This window comes from Parambassis ranga, chromosome 6, assembly GCF_900634625.1.
Source record: "Parambassis ranga chromosome 6, fParRan2.1, whole genome shotgun sequence".
Classification (NCBI taxonomy): domain Eukaryota; kingdom Metazoa; phylum Chordata; class Actinopteri; family Ambassidae; genus Parambassis; species Parambassis ranga.
In genome coordinates, this window is record NC_041027.1 from 2,485,263 (window position 1) to 2,506,623 (window position 21,361).

The 21,361-nt window shown below is 41.6% G+C and overlaps 1 protein-coding gene and 1 pseudogene across 1 annotated transcript in view; one reads left to right on the forward strand and one right to left on the reverse strand.

The window, feature by feature from the left end:
* Positions 1-13,636, reverse strand: part of syt9b (synaptotagmin IXb) — a 38,662-nt gene extending 25,026 nt beyond the window's left edge. The window contains exon 1 of the mRNA XM_028407777.1: positions 13,068-13,636. Coding sequence (XP_028263578.1) covers positions 13,068-13,215 — 148 coding nt within the window. The 5' untranslated portion in view covers positions 13,216-13,636. The remainder of the gene's footprint in view (positions 1-13,067) is intronic.
* An 815-nt stretch (positions 13,637-14,451) lies between these two features.
* On the forward strand, positions 14,452-20,224 carry LOC114437223 (sphingolipid delta(4)-desaturase DES1-like; annotated as a pseudogene).
* Positions 20,225-21,361: the final 1,137 nt, after the last annotated feature.

Genomic DNA, 21,361 nt, shown 5'->3' on the forward strand with positions numbered 1-21,361 from the left:
AAATGTACTCAATAACTTTAAAAAAATGTATTGTTGCAATAAAATAGGCAAAACCTAAATGTGTCTGAACATGCATTAGTATTAGCGCACAGTCAGCACTATGATTTGTGAGATGAGGCAGGTAGAGCACTGCAAACCGCACCTGCTGGGATGAAATGAAAACAGTAAAAGAGATGATCTACTGTACAATGTGTGTCTCAGCACAGAGAAGGGCTTCTGTTGTCAGCTGGCACACCAAATGCATCAATATTTCACACCAAGAGCTTAGTTTTTTATTGTCTAAATGAATTTTTTTCCTCGTGTTAACTTGTTTTTATTTTCCTCTAAAATATCCAAGTGATAAAAAATAAATGCCGAAAAATGTAGCTTTAGGAGTAAAACAGACAACCCAGTGGCTTCATTCAATTACCTTTTGTTCAAGCCTCTTTCTGAAGCCACGGGGTGTCTCTGCTTTTCATGTCCTCTTGCCGGGTTGCAATCAAAACACAGAGGCCTGAACTCCATACAGCTGGTGGCAGTTAATTGGATTCAGGAGCTCCATTAATCAGTAAGCCCACGTCTCACTTAAGGAAGTCGACAATTATAATTAAAAAAAAAAGGTCAGAGAAGTTTTGATTAGTATAATTGTCTGTCTGTGGTAGGGTTGCTTGTTTTAAATGCATAAAGAAACAACTCCTATAAGTATGTATAATGTTTCTACTGTGATATACAGGAGAAACTTTATGACTAAATAAGAATGTGCTTGTCGACTTGTACAACATTATTCTGGTACTTATTTTACTAGATTTTTTTGTATGATTGATGTACAAGCAGCAACCTCCAGGACTAAGAAATGAGGTTCATGAGGAAGTGTTGCTCTCAGCCACTAGGGGCTGGCTGCAAAAGTGAGCCAATCCCCATAGACTATCCATTTTGTGCTTTATGGAAAAGTGGCTGTAAGTGCACTTCAGTGCTTCCACACCCAGCTACAGGACAGTTTGGGTGGACAGAGATGTTTGGCTTAACGGTAAGATTTTTTTTTTCTGTTTTTGTGAATGGCTTTAATGGCATCTCTTGCCTCCTCTGTCATACTGGTTAATGTTTACATTGCACCATCAGTGGATGAGGCATCATCATGTTCTGCAGTTCATGGCACTGTTGCTAGGTTACAGTTTCATGTTAGATTGGCCTCTATCTATCTATCTATCTATCTATCTATCTATCTATCTATCTATCTTGATTAAATGACTGCCCGCTTTAGCTCCACTCACGCTCCAGTTCTTTGCCTGTATTAGGAGTTTAGGCAGACTATTGTGTAATTGTGGTAACAATCAGTGATACGGATTCACAACAGCTCTTCAGACACCTTGTTATGTTATGGGGGGAGTTTGGACCCAACTCCCCCTGCTCTGACGGAGCAGGGAGGAGCGACGTCTTCTGGAGTACAGCTGGCTCCACTGAGGGCGAGGATGTGAGACTACCAACTTCTGCAGAAACCCACGAAGAAGAAAGTCCAGTTGGCTCCGTAGAGAATGGGGGGCGAGCCCCCGTGGGACCAGGGGATGAGGAGACGGAGGCCACGGCTGGAGATGCAGAAGACGCTGGTGATGGCGAGGATGTCGGATCACCAGCTGACACAGGAACACACAGTGTAGACCCAACCGGCTCCATAGAAGGCTCAGGATCACCGGCTGGCACGGGAACTAACGGGAGGAGTTCAGCTGGCAATGGCGTAGACGTCAGCCCACCAGCTGACACTGGGACAGGCGGGGAAGGGAGTCCAGCTGGCTCCGCTGAAGACGAGGAGGGAGCCTCCCCATGGCGTGGGGAACCTCTCCATCTCCTCATATGCAGGTAGGAGCAGGTCAATAAGCCAAGGCTTATCCTCCAAAGTATCGATTATCTGGGTAGATAGTCTCTCCTTTTCGAGGCATAGGTCCCCCAGCAACTGTAAAACCGAAATCCGGTAGGAGACCCACTGCCGGATCTCCTGATTGTCTTGAGGGGGAGGGATCAAGGAGTCCACCTCGTCCACCTCAGCTTGGAGGAATCTCCATTGTCTCTTAATTGCCTTCCAGGCTGAGACACAGTCTGCTGGGTCCATTTTATGGTTAGTCCGTTCTGTTATGTTATGGGGGGAGTTTGGACCCAAATGCAGACGCGGAGACTGAGGTGAACTAAAAGTGAGCTTTTAATAAAGCCGAAATGGCAAACAACATAAAATTCTAGAATGCAAAGTACAAATCAAAGGTGTAAAAAGCAACTAACTAAACCAACAAGAAGAAACAAGTAAAAAACAAACCAAACCTAACAGAGAGCCAAAAGGGATGATGGGAACACACACACGACACGCCATGGATAAACGGACGGACTAACAAGAACAAAGGGGAGCACAGGACTTAAATACAGAAGGGTAACAAGACACCGGTGAGACACATCAGGGTGGGGCAAGCAATCCTAAAGGCGGGAAACACAAGGAAGTAAAACACACAGGAACACAAGGGGAAACATGGACTTTCAAAATAAAACAGGAAACACAAGACACAACTGCAAACACACAGATCACAGACTCAGGGCAGGAATGAAAACTAAACAGAAAACATATCAAGAAACACAGAATCCTAACACACCTGTGAGCGATGTCATGGATGATTCATCCATAGTTATTTACAGTCTATGATGATGTAGCCTATGTGTTCACTAGGTAGTACTACGTCAGTGTATGAATTTGTAAAATATTTTAGAATTGGCGCCAGTTCTAACAGACTTCCAACATCCAGCATTGGTTGTCATCAGAGATGTAACCAGGTGATTTTGCCATAATACATTATTAAAGGGGGGCACTGGTCCAAATCATCAGCCCACTTTTATGGAAAACAGCATCTAATATTATGATGTGAAAATGTTTGTGGTTGTCTAGAAATGTCTAAATTACTTTGAAAATACAGGGACCTGTGTGACAGGCAGTAATTGAGAAGATGCTGTGTTTTCTGTTTTCTCGATTTGAGTGAGTTATTTTAAAAAAGCACCATGCATGGCAGGCTCGGTTTAAATCAATCTCTTCTTACTTGTACCCGTAAAACACAAATCCTATCCACCTGCTGTTGCATAGAAACTACCTAAACCACACAGCACATTTAGTGGGAGACATCAGAGTCACACTTTCATTGCCGGACGCTGTCGGATGGATTGTCCCGACAGAAGCCCTCCTGCCCCTGATTCAAATCAAGCTGAAAAGCCTGAAGTGAACAGACACACAGATGGCTGCTTTTATTGATTTGGACTACAGGTGTCTTTGATGAGGTGTTGTGTGAATCAACAACATGCTCTAGGCAGGCTGATTATCCAGAAAGGCTTATTGTATTGAACCTCAGAATAGGTAGAAACCAAGGCAGAAAGAGAGCCTGCAGCACTGACTTATGAAACTTAAAGGTCCTTGCCAGTTCCACATGTTTAATTCAGCATGTGATAGTTTCATGTGCGCTCACATGCTCAGATACTGCGTCACATTTGTCTCCTGTCGGGACAAGGAGTGGTTACAAGCAATAATACAGATTTAATAATTACATTTGTGTGTGTGTGTGTCCATATAAATTGCCTTTGGCTTTTGGGCGCTAGGTTTAACCTCAGGCAATAGACTGAAAAATCAGATTTCTTCTCAAACTCATTATGCAGTTAAAAAAATGCACAGTAGTCACAGGCTAGAAACAGCAGTATCTCTTAACATTCATGAATCAACCTAGAACCATGCTCGTTATCCATCCATCTATTATCTGAACCCGCCCCATGCTCCTTATAATACCAAATATACCAAAAGGATAACAGGATATCTCCAAAAGGGCTAATTTCATGCAGCCTTAGTGTATCAAATGTGCTCTTACTTATTTTCTGGGTGTAAATGATTGACAGGTATCATGTTCTGCCCTTGCCATTTACTGACCATTTTGGGCTAACTTCATTTAGCCCACAGGCTAAATCTGACCAATCAGCAGCGGGCTGGTGCCGGGTAAATGATTGACAGGTGTCGTTTCACGCCCTGTGATTTACTTTAATTTGGGCTGATTTTATTTAGCCCAATACCGCTGTAAAAAGAAAAAGTCGAAGAAGGTGGATATATCTCCAATAATAATTTCGTTTTCTTCATGTGCTATGAGGGAAAATTAGAAGTTAAGAGCCTAGGGCCACATCATCTACATAAAATTTTATGGGTGACATGAGCTGCCTCTGTGGGGATCAGATGAATCTACCACTGCAGTCTAGCATGGCATATTTCTGGACCTGGTTGACCAGTTTTCTTTTTTAGACAGTTAGCTGGTCACTTGTCAAACACACAGGTTGCCGAGACACTTACACATTTAAGACTTGTCGTTTGTGCTGTTGTGGCACATGTGAGCCGTTGCGTAATTGTGCTCCGGCACATCACAGGAGGCTAGGGGTGGGCGATATGGCAAAAATTTTATATCACGATTCTTTAATGATAAAATCACGATCTCGATTTTATCACGATTTGTTTTTACATTGACACTAATTTGCATGTTTCTGTGTAAATGACGTCAGGTAGCCTACTCTGTCACTTCTCAAAAACTATCAGTAGATTTTAAAGGCAAACAACAACTCTGATAACGTGCACTTAGTATTAGTTTTCAATAAACATGAAAATGTAAATAACAATTATAGAACAAAATAAAGTTTTATTACAAATAGGTTAAAAGAAGACTAATGTAGTTCTGTAAAGTATTATTCAACAGTCATTTAAACAGACTGAAGTGTGCCTCCTAAGGTTAAACAGTAAATACAGTATTGAGACTTAAGTAACTCCTAAAGTTCAATGTGATTTAGAACAAATGATCAAACTTTCATGGGAATCATATCTAAGGACAAACGGAGCTGCTGCCGTCAGCTCTGTCCACCGTTTACTAGAGTCCTCATGGAGCCTCTTCATCAAATGCCTGCGTTATTGATTTGGTGACGTCATTAGCTGTTGCCTCTGTCTGCATCTGATGTACACACGTGGCCCTCCCACTGCACACACACACACACAGGTGCTGACGGCACAACAGCAGCGAACCTGAATATAACGAGCTGGTGATGTTCAGAGAGGTGGGCGCGTACGCGCTCATAGCATTATAATACATTCATATACACGCGGCCCTTCCACTGCGACACACGTCGCGCGCAAACACACACACACACAGGCTTAGAAGACGCGCTGCTGCTGCCGGCAGAAACAGCACCGAACATAAAGGTGGAGTTCGTTTTAGGGACCAGTTCCTCTGTTCTCTTTTCGTTTTCAGCCGTAGCTTCCTAACAGGGAGGCTGTCATTGGTTGGTCGTGTTCACATTAAGCGCACTGAGAGTTGAACGAGTGAAAAAAACTCATGCGTCTGCGCGAACATAGAATTGCAATTAATAGAACGTGCTCTATGGACGATAAAACGATCTGTCCGTTCTGGTAGATCGCCGATACGTTCAAATCCTTCACGATCATTTATCGTCAAATCGCACACCCCTACAGGAGGCTCAGTTGTGGAGAGAGTTCTCTTTGTTTTCATTAGTGGACAGAACTGCAGTGGGACTTTTGAACAATATACGAAGGAGCAGCCATAATAAGCGGCTTGCAAGCCAGGTTAAAGGAGACCATAGACCTGGATGAAGTGTGTGGCGCGAGGATCCAAGCAGCATGCAGGATAAACCCGGGGAAACTTTAAAAGCCGCATTGTGCACGCAGTGTTTGATCATCAGGACACCTTGAAAAACTGCTTTGGAATGATCAGTCTTGGGACAGTGTGTCAATCCAGCAAGCCCATGGCCTGTGCGCATGGCTAGAAGATGTCAACTTCCGTTTCTTTCTGTTGTTTTTTCACTTTCTAGACAATTTTTCCTGCTCCATGAAGTGAAGGATAAGCTCACCAGCAATGACACCCAGTCAAACCTGATGCAGACAGCACCGACAGCTAAACTGAGCCTTTCTGCCACCATGGTGTGGCAGTGTAGATCAGGCAAAACTAAGAAAGTGACATCTAAAATGCAAAAATAAATTATAGTAATAACACTTAAGATATTTCATACACCATTTGGTGATACCAGGCTGCTTCATAACCTCTTTTCTGCCTTCAGCCACAGCACATACAGTAGTTTCATGAATCAATGCTAAACGTTTAATATGAATTCCTGGAGACACTGCGCTGTGTGTGCACTGTCTACACTTGTTCTGTTGCTCAATATTAACGCTATACATCATGATAATCATCATGAACGCCACACTAAGTGATGCTGGCTGACAGGCTGGCCTGCTTTTTGTTAATTCATTGCAGGCATTAGCTGTGATGCCTGCTTCTACCTTCAAAGGTAGAAGCTTCATTATCACCCTCTGTTTAGTCCCCGAGCGGGGCCAGAGACACACAGAATGCTCTCAGTGATGCCAGTTTATTCCTGTTTACTATCCAACACACCTACACAAATAATAACCTGCAATTAAATTACTGTACTGATGCAAACATCAGTGGTAGAGCAACAATAATTATTGCACCAGCCTACACATTGGCATCCATTTATAAATGTATGACATAATTGCTTGAAGAGATAAAGGACAGCTGCGTGTCACTTGGTTGGATGACAATAGAGTGAATGACAATAAAAGCCTGTTCCTACCAGCTCATATTTGCTATGTGTTACCATGCTATGCTAGTAAAATGTTCTCACCCAAATAGAAGTGGATCCCATCACATATTAGCTTTTAGCCATAAAGACTTTTTTTTGCTAGCAGACAGAAGTGATAAGAAATGCAATGTTAAGCCAATGGGGAGCAATGTAGCCTATTGTTTCCCCCTTCGTGCATGTGCACATAACTTTTGCCACATATTAGCTTGCTAGTGTTGAGGTTACATCTCCACAGATATGGCAGTTAGCATGTCTTGTACTCGTTTATTTCTGACCCCTGATTTAGCATCTCATTGGTTTCATCAACAAAGAATGCTGGAATTTTCTTTAGAATAGAATAGAATAGAATAGAATGCCTTTTATTGTCACTATACAGTGTACAAGTGTGTACAATGAGATTAAAGCTCTTTTTACATATTGCTTATGTGTAATATGTAAAAAGAGATATATAAAAGATATTAAAAAATATTTACAATATAAACATAGGAGTCGCACAGTCCTGAAAATATAAATATGGTCTATATACAGTATTCAAGTATGAAATGTGCAGCAATAAAAAAGCCATAAAAACATATTAGTCATATAAATGCACTGAAAGTTTCCCATTACCTCTAAATGGTTTCTGGCACACAACACTTGTGTATAAATAGTACTATAAAACCTGATGTTTGAGGTTTTTGTGGAGTTTCCACGTTCTCTATTCTGCATGGGTTTTCTCTGGGTACTTCCTCTCACAATTTAAAGACGTGCTTGTTAGGTTAATTGGTGACTCTAAATCGTCCGAAGGTGTGAGTGTGAATGGTTGTTTGTCAGTGTGTGTTGCCCTGTTATGGACTGGTGACTTGTCCAGGGTGTACCCCGCCTCTCACCCGTACCCACTGTAGCTGGGATAGGCTCCAGCCCCCTGTGACCCTGCACTGCAGGACGAAGCAGGTTCAGATAATGGATGGACCGTTCTGTGCTCCTTTTCGGCCGTCCTGCCCATACCATAACTTTTTGTATAGATGTGCATCTAAAATCCTTGCATTGGCTGGCTTGAACAAACTTGTATTAGCATTCACTCCTCTGATTGTCCACATATTCATGCAACAAACAAACGCCAATGCCAGTGATCAGGACAAAGTGGAACATCATACAGTATCTTTACAGCAACAATTATTTTTAGACTTTTCTTATGTGCACATATGTAAACTCTTGGTCACTCTCATCTAAACCACAGAGTTTATCCTCTATTCTAGGGGTGGGCGATATGGCAAACATTTTATATCATGATTCTTTAATGATAAAATCACGATCACGATTTTATCATGATTTGTTTTTACATTGACACTAATTTGCATGTTTCTGTGTAAATGACTTCAGGTAGCCTACTCTGTCACTTCTCAAAAACTATCAGTAGATCTAAAAGTAAACTCTGATAACGTGCACTCAGTATTAGTTAATTTAAATAACAATTACAGAACATTATTTCAAATAGGTTAAAAAGAAGACTAATGTAATTCTGTAAAGTATTATTCAACAGTCATTTAAAGAGACTGAAGTGTGCCTCCTAAGGTTAAACACTAAATACAGTATTGAGACTTAAGTAACTCTTAAAGTTCAATGTGATTTAGAACAAATGATCAAACTTTAATGGGAATCATATCCAAGGAAAAACGGAGCTGCTGCTGTCACCGCTGTCCACCGTTTACTAGAGTCCTCATATGGAGCCTCTTCATCAAATGCCTGCGTTATTGTTTTGGAGACGTCATTAGCTGTTGCCTCTGTCTGCATCTGATGCACACACGCGGCCCTCCCACTACACACACACACACAGGTGTAGAAGAGCTGCTGATGGCACAACAGCAGCGAACCTGAATGTAACAAGCTGGTAATGTTCAGAGAGGTGGGCACGTACGTGCTCGTAGCATTATAATACATTTGTATACGCGCACACACAGACACAGGCTTAGAAGACGCCCGCTGCTGCCAGCAAAAACAGTACCGAACATGAAGGTGGAGTTCGTTTTAGGGACCAGTTCCTCCATTTTCTTTTCGTTTTCAGCCATAGCATTTGACAAAACAAAACCTGATTCAGTTAGGAGCAGTGCAAAAAAACACTTTTGACGATCTCAAAATCGCGTTGTCTGAGATCGCAATTTTCGGGCTGAAACGATAGATCGTTCAGCCCTACTCCATTCCTGATAATCATAAGGTCAATAACGGGTTTAAGTTTATGAGCAGATTTCTGCTGTCTGATGCACTGTCAAAGAGTCCAGCCTCAGCCATCTCATTAAACTGCTAAATTGTACAGTACAGCCTTCTCCGGGGACCGCAGCCCTCAGTACAGCTCAATAAGCTGCAACATCCAAGTGAGCAGTGGGTCAATAAGAGACCATAGCTAAGGCGAAAGAGCATGGGAGGGAGTGTCTACAGGGAAGAATGGATATTATAGTGTGTGGAAACAACTTTTAGAGAGGCTTTAAGGAGGAGCTCTGTTTCCTAGGGAAGAGAGCAGCCATTAACTTTATTGGGCTCATTCAGGAATATCACCCGAGGCTGAGAGATTTCTAAACTAAATATTCAATAATGTTATGTTGCCAGGCAACAACACCTCCCAAATGCAATCAAGGGTGTAATGAAACCTAACCTATTTCTCCCAACATTTAATCAATCCCTCATCCCGGAGACCAAGAAATAAAAGTGCTTACTGCATTTCAGTTTTTCGGTGACTTCTCTTTGCCGACACAAATTATAATTTCATTCATAAGAAGGCATTGTTAGCACAAAAAAAGGACATATGTCATAAAAGGTGAAAGCCATCAGCTACAAGTCTGAGTCCCCCACGGACTTGGATAAAGATGTGATTTTAACACCATGACTTCTGCCTGATAACTGCTTCACATCACCTCACCTGTCCTAAGCTGCAGATTAGCATGACACACCTGCATCCCATTCCCTCTCTCGTCACCCTCTCAGTATATAAAAAGCACTTCCTTTCTTTTCTGCCTTTTGCCACGTTGCTGTCATGTTACCCTGCAGCTTGATTTTTCAGTGTTAGTGTGATAATATGGTGCAGATAATATGGTGCAAGGAGAAGCATTAGTGTTTTTTTCCCTTTTAAATACAAATTCTAGTAACAGTTGACACTAATTTATTTTATTTTACATTTATTAAATAAAAAAATACCTTTAAGCACTTTATGTAGGAGCAACTCAGATATTCACTTAATGCTTTTTAATAATTTTTTTTATTTATTTATTTTATTTATTTTTTAATTTATATTTTATTTTATTTTGGGGGATTTTCTCCACATTCCCTCCACCCAGCAGGGGGTGATAAGTTCCTCATTGCACTACTAGCTACAGTTTGAAACTGGAATAACAAAATAGTGGGTGTCAACAGTTTAGTCCCAAAACATTTAAACTGTATGTTGGAGTCATATAACATGCATGTGGATCTCTGAATGAGTAGAATACATCCCCACAGAGTGGAGGCTAAATGTTCCAGGGGGCCCGTGCTTGAATATACAGTACATATACAGTTGGAGGTAAATCTGTAGTGGGAAGAAGCACAGATGGGGCAGAGCTGTAAACCACCTGGAGGAGAGGCAGAGCTGCTTTCGCACAACATTAGAATAATTTTGCTTGTCGGATCAGTACCATCAACCAAAAAGGTTTGGCAGCTTGTTGTGTGTGTGTGAATTCTGTGCAGTCACTGTCCTAAATCCATCACATACTCTAAGAGTATATTTGTTTGGAATAGACAAAAAAAACTATGAATATTCTGCTGCTCTTATTTATAGATGTGTACACAGCTTAGCTGAGCTACAAATGAGGCCAAGGAACAGGCTTTGTGATTGCATCTCCAATGTAGCATCCACAGCTGGTGCCATCATGGAGGTCCAGCAGGCTGCACACTTAAAAATAGCAGTGAGTGGTACAATTTTTAAACCTTTACTGTAACAAGCACACACAACTGGCCCTGGAGAGCTCATGAGTGATTTGATTTAAACTTAGAAAGTAGTTTATGATCTTAGTTTCACTGCCTGCATAATGGTTGGGTTGGCATAACCTTAGAACACATGGTGCTTTAGGGTTGCCAAACAAATGTGCATTTTGGAGTTAAGCTTGTGCACCACGATGGTTAAAAACCACCATCACTGGAGGCCCGATACTACAAATCACCATGGCAACAGATGCTGAGAAAAGGTCCCAATACTTTACCCTATTAAAACTGGAAATCCTCATACAATCATACAGCAAGTTTGAACACATATTTTTATTAAACCAATGAATGAGGATGAGGTTATCAAACTCTAGATTAAAAACTGTTGAAAGCAAATGATACACTTGGACAAACAGATCCAAAAGGACATTGAAATTCTGAAACACAAGCCAGAGGTGATGATCACAGCTGAATTGTATCAGTTACTGGAACAATAAAAATGGTTCAACAATAAGAGTGTACACAAAGAACAAGTCTGGTCCAGATTTCCAGCAGGCAGTACCAATGGACTCAGAATAAACTTCCTTTAGGGCACATTTGGATAAATCCAACCACATACAACCAATCAGAGAAATGAAGGATGTGAAACAGAGCAACAGAAGACATCCAAAACGGCCTGCGGTGGAGTATGCTGGTGAATTACTGTTTAATTAAGGTGCTATTAACTATTCCGCCAATATTTTTGAATGAGCACAGAAGCCAGTCATTACATAAAGCTCACCCCGTTCAGCAGGAGGGTCCCCGCACACATGAGCCAGGTCCTGACCAAAGTTTCTTCCTGTTAAAAGGGAGTTTTTCCTTGCTACTGATGCCCTCAATGGGATTCAAGATCTGGGTTTGAATAGCTTTGAGACAATACTTATTGTAAAAAGTGTTATATAACTAAAATTGAATTGAATTGTTAGGATTGGTGTGATGGGGTATCTGCCTATTGGAACTGGCTATGATGTGGAGGGATTCCAGATGATCATCTCATTAAGAATTTTCATGGAATGAATGGGTCTGGCCCACATAACAATATAAAAAGTAATTTGTGTTATAACAAATAAAAAATCCAGCATTATTAAAGAAAACCTACTTCTGACCAGATTATATTCACATACTAAGTTACCATGGTAACTGACTCCTTTCGGATTCGGCTTGAGGTACCCATTCTCGATTGTGTGCATCATTTCAGGCTGAATACAGTACATTCAGAATTTCCCCTGAACCTCCTGCCTGAAACAGACCCCTAGTCTCTCTCACAATGCTTGTTTGTTGAGGATCAAACTGTGCGTGCATTTAGAGCGGTCTAACACAGGAGGAAATGGGTCACAGCTCCTCAGGGGGAAGAGTCTGGTAGCTTGAACTTCCTTTTCATCATACATGTTTAATGATGGATTGTAACATGCTTAATGGCTTCAGCTTTTCACAAAAACCAACATACATGCAAACAGCCTATATGCTAATACGCACGAAATTACATACATTCTATCACAGAGAAGATGACGGGCAACCATACCAGGCTGGTGGGGATTATCGGGCGGGGCCTTGTCTCTGGATGAAGTCCGAGTTAAAAAAAAATGAAACCAACACTCCCATTCAGTCTGTGCTCACATAAATGTGGATGCTGCACAACTCTTGCAAATAAACACACACACACACAAACTGACTCTTGTGGATGTGAGAAGCTTTGTGGATTCTCCCGGTGCTAATGGATGCAAGCAACAAGTTCACAGTTCACACACTTCTTGCATTTGCAGTGAACTGGGGACAACACAGTACAGTGTATGTGTGTGTCAATCAACTTTATATTTAGGGGCTTGTTTTAGCCTGCTGTGAACAATGAGCAGAGATAATGTGATGAACAGGAACTGAGGTGAGCTTTCAGAATAAAGGCTTCTGCTCTTCCTAGTATACACATACATAAATATGATGTCATCACATCCTGCACAGAAAAAAAAGGTGGAGCAGAGAGGGGGAGAATATATGTGCTTGTATTGGTGTTTTTATATTTGAGGCTTTTTTGATGATACTTGTCATAAGTTATAATTAGAGAAAAGTTTGTGGACATTTTTACATGAATTATGACTAAATATAAAGAGTGTTATTTGAACATTCTCCTTTTAATGTATAGCTTCTTTTGTTTTGTGAGTGTAGCCTTCTTTGTGCCATCTTCCAAGTGATTTTTGTTGCGAGTCTACATGAAACAGGGTGGCCTGAGATAGGAAACAAATTCCCAACCCAAGTCAGTTCACCTCTGTTGCAGCACTGGGGCATCTACAAATACAATCTTCAAAGCAAGCAAATAGAACATTTGTGATTTATCTATTGAATTTCTGCTTTATGGGTGGTAAAGTTTTAAACAGAATTGTCTTATTCCTGCGTTAAAAGTCTTTTGAGCCCCCCAAACAATCAATGTAAAAACACAGCGTCTATAATAAACCTTCAAAGTGTCTGACCTGAGTCCGTGTAACGCGGTCTGGCCAGGTCCCTGAAGTAGTAGATGAAATCCAGGCAGTTGTCGTCCTGGACCTCTCCTTTGGAGCACAGGTCGGAGAGCAGTTCCAGCGCCTTTCGACAAATCTCATCCTCTCTTTCTGCAGGCATTGCCCTCCAGCATCCTTCTGACTGGTCGGCCACTCCGGCTGATCCTCCACCCCTCTCTCACATACACACACACACACTGTCACACTCAGCCTCTGCCGGCGCAAAGACGCACGAGAGGCACCGCGGCTGAACAGCACCGGTGCGCTCGACGCGTCCGCGAAATCCACAGATCACTCAAAGTTTAGCTGATGTTTCAATGTTTTTGCTCGAATGAAAGAAGTTTTTATCGGTTTAACAAAATCTTTCTTCGCATTGTTTTGTTGTACATTGATCAAATAACGGCTCCAAAACCGGCGCTCATCTCTGTCTCTCTTTCTCCTCTTGTTTTCACCCACTTTCTTGAATTCTCCTTCTGTCTCCTTCCTGCTGGTGAATCTCTAGCGAGCAGCAGCACCAGTCAAGGACCCTCACTGAATGAATGCTCGGCTTTCACTGTGCGTTCACCTCTTTCTCAATGCGCTGGGATGCAGAGACAGACAGGAACAGGCACGTGCAGAGGGAGGGGGTGGGGGTTGCTAGAGCACCCGCCCCTTCACCTTTGATTCAAAGGTGAAGGGGCGGTTGTTGTGTTGCCACCAAGCGGCAACCTTCGGAGCTCAAACTTGAAGCCCATGCGAGGGTGTCAAAACTTGTAATTCACGCAGCAACTGCTGGGGGCTGGCTCCAAAAGCGAGTCATTTCCCATAGACTCCCATGTTAAAATGGCCGACTTCACAGCAGAAAAAAACATGTTTACAGCCTGCTACAAAAAACCACTCTGGTCTCAGATGATAGGTTCCCTTCTAGTGTCAATTGTAGGGGGGGTGAATTTTTCTCACTGGTTTCAATGGTATTCTGACTTAAAATTACGCATAATTATGGGCTTTGCCGCTTGAGTGACAGACAGTTGACGTATCACAACGTGAGTTACCTGCTTCCACGATCGCCCACCCCCCTAAACCCCGCTCGTGCTCCCCCTTTTTGTCCATATTTGGAGTTTTGGCGGACGTGACGCTGCGGCGGTCATCAACGTCCTGGAACCTCCCACCGAGCCTCAGAACAGCTCTTCAGAAACAAACGGGTGACGTCACGGAAGCTCTCTCCAAAGTTTTTACTGTCAATGGTTGCCACAGTGACATGTCACTTTTCTGCACACCTCACAAGTAGCGGAGTGGAGTGTGCCTGCACACTGATGAGCAGAGTGAGAGAGGAACGCTGTTTGCACCGCGAGTAAATACGAGTAAAGTTGCTGAAGACTTCCACAGAAATATCGATCTTATCACGCTAGTATCGAGTAAATACTGATCCCAGCTTTGGTATCAATACTATCGATATTCAGATCGATTCGCCCACCCCTAGTTGGTTAGGCCCACACCGAGGAGGGAAGAGAGGAGGCACATAGCTCCCTGCCTAAAAACACGACTTTGTGATTTTTAGGTACCGGTAGTTTTTAGACTTCCTAAATTCACAACAGAAACCAAAGAGATGGGAAATCAAGTTGCTCGCGAGGACTATGAATGGGTGTATGGGTATGAATGTATATGGGTATATACAGACCAGCCGCATGCCGACCGAAGAAAAAAGATTCTGGGTAAGCTTAGCATTAGCAAATTCATTAGCAGATTTACAACAAATCTGTTAACACGATTGACTACGGTGACTTCACATGATATCTGTTTGGCGATTACATTCAGCTGCATTAACTTGTAATGGTTTTATGTGTCTCGATAGTAGAGTAGTTCAGTAAAACGCTGTGCTAACTAAGCTAACGGTTTGCAGTCTAGCTAAATGACTAATGTCGGGTTGGTGAATGGTTTGACGGACAGTATTGTACATATAATTAACTGTTAAAAGGAAGGTTTTGCTATCTTGACTTAAGAATCATTTATGGTAAGATAAGTATTTTGCAGCCACATTAGTCAAATCGCTATTTCCTAGTGTGACGACACTGGCGCGTTTCTCACAAGAAAGCTACAGTAACAGTTTTGCAAGGCCAACGATGTTACATATGTATTGTCTTTCAGTAAGGGATTGGTCGACGTAGCTTTTAAGTAACTTAAGTAATTATATTATTTTGTAACCTGCAGTTTCAATGCCAGTACTGGCATTTAAAGTTGCACAACATTAATTCAAGCCTAAAAACGGAACTGGTTGTAGTTAACACTAACGGATATTACTACAAAGACGACATATCAAATGTTGAATTTGATAAATGTTATTTTTGTACTGGATACCTCAAATACATTCAAAAATAGGGGACAATTTTATTTTTTTATATTTGTAACATGTTAAAGAAAGTCTTTAAAAAGAAACGATGGTAAGGTGTTTATATCTAATAGGGATTTCATCAACGTCTACTGTGAAGCCAAAAATAAAGAGTTCTACTCAGTTAATGGATTTGTTCTGGCTGAAATAGACACAACTAATTGTCAAAAAACTAAAAAAGACCCACAGACCAGTTAGCAATTTGTTGTGGCATCTTGGTGCCGGTGTCACATTGGTCGGTGGAGTCGGTCATTGGGGCTTATATTCAATTTAATACAATTTATATAGCACATTTTACAATTAGTATTGTCTCAAAGCGCTTCACAGAGGCCCAGATCCTGAACCCCCTTAAGAGCAACAGTGGCAAGAAAAACTCCCTTAAACAGGACCTGACTCAAAACAGTTTACATGACATGAATCACTAGTATGAAGCAGACTAATAAGAATAGAAGAAAGGTGAGAGGGGGATTTTCAGGGGACAGGGAACTGCTCAGTGGATCGTGTTTGTGTCCCCCGACAGCATAGGCCTACAGCAGCAAAGCTATACTAAAAGCTAAGAATATTTCAGTCCTATAATACCTGTGACTGAGGCCATGTCAACAAGTGACTGTATCTATACCTATTAGCCCTACACTATGTTTAAGGCTAACTATATGCTTTACTAAACAGAAAGGTAACTGGATCCATAGTAGCGGTGCCTGATAGCTAAAGGCTCGTCCTCCTATTTTACTTTTATGAATCCTAGGAGCTACAAGTAAACCTGCACTCTGAGATCTGAGTGTTCCATTAGGAACATACAGTACTATGAGGTCCTGCAGATATAATGGAGCTAGTCCATGTAGAGCCTTGTAGGTTAGGAGAAGAATTTTGAAGTTTTTTTCTTGCCCCCACTGGGAGCCAGTGAAGAGAAGCTAGAACAGGAGAGATATGATCCCTCTTGATGATTCCTGTCAGAACTTTAGCTGCTGCGTTCTGGGTCAGCTGCAGGTTATGAATGGAGTAATGTGGACATCCTGACAATAGTGAGTTGCAGTAGTCCAGTCTAAAAGTAACAAAAGCATGGACGAGTTTTTCAGCATCACTCTGAGAGAGAGTGCTCCTGATCTTATTAGTATTACGTAGGTAAAAACAAAAAACAGGCATTCTTAGAGATCCAGGGTTTCCGATACATAGACCAATAGACCGGGTGTTGATTATGTGGCGACCCGCCACATAATCAACACCCGGTTGATTCCGTGTTTTTTTTTTCACTAACACGATTTTATAATATAACTATCCCTCCTTTCATTCTACTCTGCGCAACACACGCGTACACACATAAACGCACATGCATGCACACACCGACAGCCGCTAATTCACCCGCTTCTCTTCTCCATGCGCAATGCCTGATGCTTATAGACTGTTGAAGGAAAACCTGAAACAGCGGTCAATGTTATTGATAATGGAACATCCCGTCACTCTGAGAATGTTCTAAAATCACTTTTAGGCTAGGAGTTCTTTTTTAAGCTAAGATAAGAGGAGATTCTAAGAATCTTTGTGAATACGGCCTCAGGTATCTGTATGAGCAAACTAATTCTACCGGCCTGTAATTTATGTAATGTGGGGGAAGGTCCAGGCAGGGTTCTAGTAAAAATGTATTTGTCTTTTCAGTCAGAATTGAGAGAATTAAAATTTAACTGAATCAATTCAAAATGGTTCTTGTAGCTTTAAAAGCTGTCATTAGATAAGCATACAGGTGTATATCTAATCTGTATAAACCCTGATGACCGACTCCACCGACCGATGTGACACCGTCTCCGCATCTTCTCACAAACGTCTTTCTTGTGTTTGTCCTACAGCCAAATATCCAGAAATTAAGTCACTGATGGGTCCTGATCCTAGGCTGAAATGGATTGTGTGCATGATGGTGGCGATACAATTTTTAGCTTTTTACCTGGTCAAAGACTTGGACTGGAAATGGGTTTTGTTTTGGACTTATGCATTTGGCAGTTGTATCAATCATTCAATGACCCTTGCTATTCAGGAAATCTCCAATACTGCCTTTGGAAACAACAAAGCTGTGTGCAATCGCTACTTTGCAATGTTTGCCAACCTGCCCATTGGTTTGCCCTGCTCTGCCTCCTTCAAGCGCTACCACCTGGATCACCACCGCTACCTGGGTGGGGATGGTGTTGACGTAGACATCCCCACGGAATTTGAAGGCTGGTTCTTCTGCACACGCTTCCGCAAGTTCATCTGGATTATCCTACAACCACTGTTTTACGCTGTCCAGCCCCTCTGCATCAACCCTAAACCCATCTCTTGGCTTGAGTTGACCAATGTGGCCTTCCAGCTCACTTTTGACATGCTTCTGTACTGGCTGTGTGGGGCCAAATCAGTGGTCTACATGCTAGCTGGCTCCATGCTGGGAATGGGCCTGCACCCCATCTCTGGACACTTCATAGCTGAGCACTATATGTTCTTAAAGGGTCACGAGACATATTCCTACTATGGCTCCCTCAACCTGCTTACCTTGAATGTGGGCTATCACAATGAACACCATGACTTCCCCAGCATACCAGGACAAAGACTCCCCATGGTCAGTAGAGCAGGATCATACACTTTATTCGATCAGTCTGTGTAGGCATGCAGCTAAGATTTAGCATCTAAACCTGTGACAAACAGTGTATGATACACCCATGGCTACACTGAAGTGAGGGTGTGTCATGACTTGGTGTTATTTATGGTTTTTGATGTCCTTGTTTTGGGTTTTTAGTTTGATCTGTGTTTAGTTATTGTTATTTTCCTGTAGTCCTGGTGTTTCCCTGGTTTGTGTTTAGTTGTCTAGTCTTGTCTTGTGTTTCCTGTTTTACTTTGATAGTCCTGTCCTCCCTGTGTATTGTCTTGAGTTTTGCTTCCTGTGTTTTCCCTCCTTGTTGATTACCTGCCCTGCCCTCATGTGTGTCACCTGTGTCTCGTTGTCTTCCCTGGTCTTGTGTATTTAGTCTGTGTCTTCCCCTTTGTCCTTGCTAGTTCGTCTCGTCTGTGTGGGCTTTGTGTCGTTTCATGTCTCGTCCTTGCCATGCCATGCCATGCCATGCTTCGCTCCAGGTAGTTTCTTTGTTTATGTCATGTTTTTGAACCCTGCCTTGAATCCTTGCTAAGAATCCTAGTTTTTGCTTTTGTGAGTTTTGCCACACAAAGTGTGTTTTTCAGTTAGTTATTTTGTACTTTACCTTTTTACCACGACAAGTGTGATTTTTAGTTTTGTATTGGTTTTGCCCTCCTGGCCTTTAAATAAAAGACTCTTTTGGATTTTAACCGCTCTGCGTCCTGCAACTGTGTCCTCACCTCATCCACAAACCCTGACAGGGTGGCTGTTTTGCCAGTACCTCTGTGTTGTATCTGCAATTATACTGAGTTGGGCTGGTGCACATTTAAACACTATGAAAACCTTAAATGCTGCTGCTTAGTGAAAATAATTCAGATTAAATCAATTTTATTTGTATCTTGTCTTTTACATTAAAATGTCTCAATGCACTTTACAGCCCTGACCCTTGACGGGTTAAACAGTAAACACTGGGTGGGTCAGAGGGTTGGACTGCAGGTCAACATACAGCTCTAGAGTTAGAGACCTGTGGAAAAAATACAGAAAGGGAGAGAGGAAACACAACAAATATGGGAGTTGACCTGAATAGAGGAGAGTGGAGGACGAAGGAGTGGAATGGGACTGCTCAGTAAATCTTGTGGCCCCCCCCCCATCCCCCAGTAGCATAACTAAGGCCCTGTTCACACTGGAGAAAGTCATTCCAGCTAGAGTAGGATTGAGCCCAGACAGCCTTTAAGCTGGATGCGTTCAGACCTATTTTCAAATCTGGCTAGCACACAGTTGTGTCCGCACTCAATCCGGCTTCATCCAGCGTGTTTGCTGTTCTCCAAACCACTAGGTGGCGCCTGGTAATATGGCTAATAATGTGGCAAGCAGGATTCGCTAGCCACATTTGCGTTCACACCTGAGCCACATTTGAGCCAATCCTGCTAGATCCACCTCTCCAGGGTGGATCTAGCCGGCTTGAAATCAAACTGGATTCAGCTGGATTGGAGATGTTCACACTAGGAAAAAAACACATCTGGATTGATCTGGATGCGGCCAAATCCTGCTTAAGCCACATTTTTTCCCCAGTGTGAACGGGGCCTAAATGGATAGCAAAGGGTTGCACTCTCAAATTGACTAGAACAGATGATAGTACTCAGTTTGACAATATAATGCAGAACCGTTTTAGAAAAATTCAAAATGTTTTTGATTAAAATAGTTAGATATATATTACACCACCTTTAAGTTGAGATGCATATGTGCCACTAGTAAGACATACATCATTGTTATTAGAAATATTGTTCTTCACACTGAACCTACTATACATTTATGTTATTTTCTGTAGCCATGTTGGCAGCTGGGTTCCACCTGGGCAGACATGCCTACATAAATGTTTTCACTGTACTTTACAAGTGCTGTAAATTGCACATTAGCAGTGTCTAATCTGTTTCCTCCTTGTTTCAAGGTTAAGAAAAAAGCAGCAGAATATTATGACCTGCCTCAGTACACATCGTGGGTGAAGGTCCTCTATGACTTCATCATGGATGACACACTGAGCCCATAGTCTCGAATCAAGAGAAAGCTGAAGGGAGACTTCAAACAGGAGTAACACCATTGAATGTGTCAACTATGAAACCAGCCATTTAAGTAATTAACAGCTTTTGCATATCAAGACACCAAAGTCCTGGTGATATTAAGTCTGCATGAGTCTGCTAGTATGCTTCTCTTGTTCAGTTGTTATCCTGAAAGTCAAAGTCAAGTGTGAGATTAAGTGTCTTAAATGTGTGTCTTAGTTAATTCCCAAACCAAATGTGCCTTAATTGTTTAAATAGAACAAACAAATATTTAGTATTTTTGGTTCTGTTTGCAGTTTGTCCAAAAACTGTGTAAAAATCCCACACCAGTATGGTGACTGAAACCACATCCAATTATTTTCTGGTTTGTATGCTGCCTCAGAGATGATTGGTGTACAACTAAATGAAGTAGGTATCTTAACTTCTGGAGTTACAGGGTGTCAGTGACTGAATGTGTGTGTGGAAGTGAATCACAGTTTAATTCTAAGATTATATAGTTCAGTATCATACAACCTGTGGCTGTAGCTATTGAGGTTGTGTTGTATTGGACATACATGTTACCGTTTTAATTTGATTGTGGTATTTGATGTTTTGATTTACTTAGAAATAATATGCAGATATAAAGAAATAAAGAAAAAATGTTTAATGTTATGTCTTTGTTGCCAACTTCTTTCAGCAGGGCTGCAGCTGGTTTCATGTCGTCTATGTGTTAACTGCAGATTGTTTCTGAATATTATCATCTTTAGTGACATTAACTGTCATTTTTTGGAGTATTTGAATAAATAAGCTAACTAGATAATTTGCTAAGATCAGACTTCAAATAAATATTCCAACAGCTAAACTGATATTTAATGGAAGAGTCAAGTCCTTTTTGTTGGCTGAAAAAGTAAAACCCAAAAACTGCCAATGGGCCATGTCTGGAACAAGTTATTATGGCAGGACAGATTACACCAGAAAATGTGTACATCAGGAATTTAATAAATATCACATCCTAGACATTTCAAACCTAGCTCTTCTTTGAAACAAACTGGTTCATCCATAAGACAAAACACCCAGAGAAAAGCAGAGGAATGTAATCAATGCAGATCAGTGCTCTGAACTTTACATTGGATGAATGACACAACACCGAAGAGCTAGTTTCTCAGGCCAGGACTAAGTGGTTCATCTACCTTAAAGGAAATAGACACTTGCTAGAGGACAAAATACTAATTAATTAATAATTATAAGGACATGTTAAAAAAGTCATTAAGTCCAA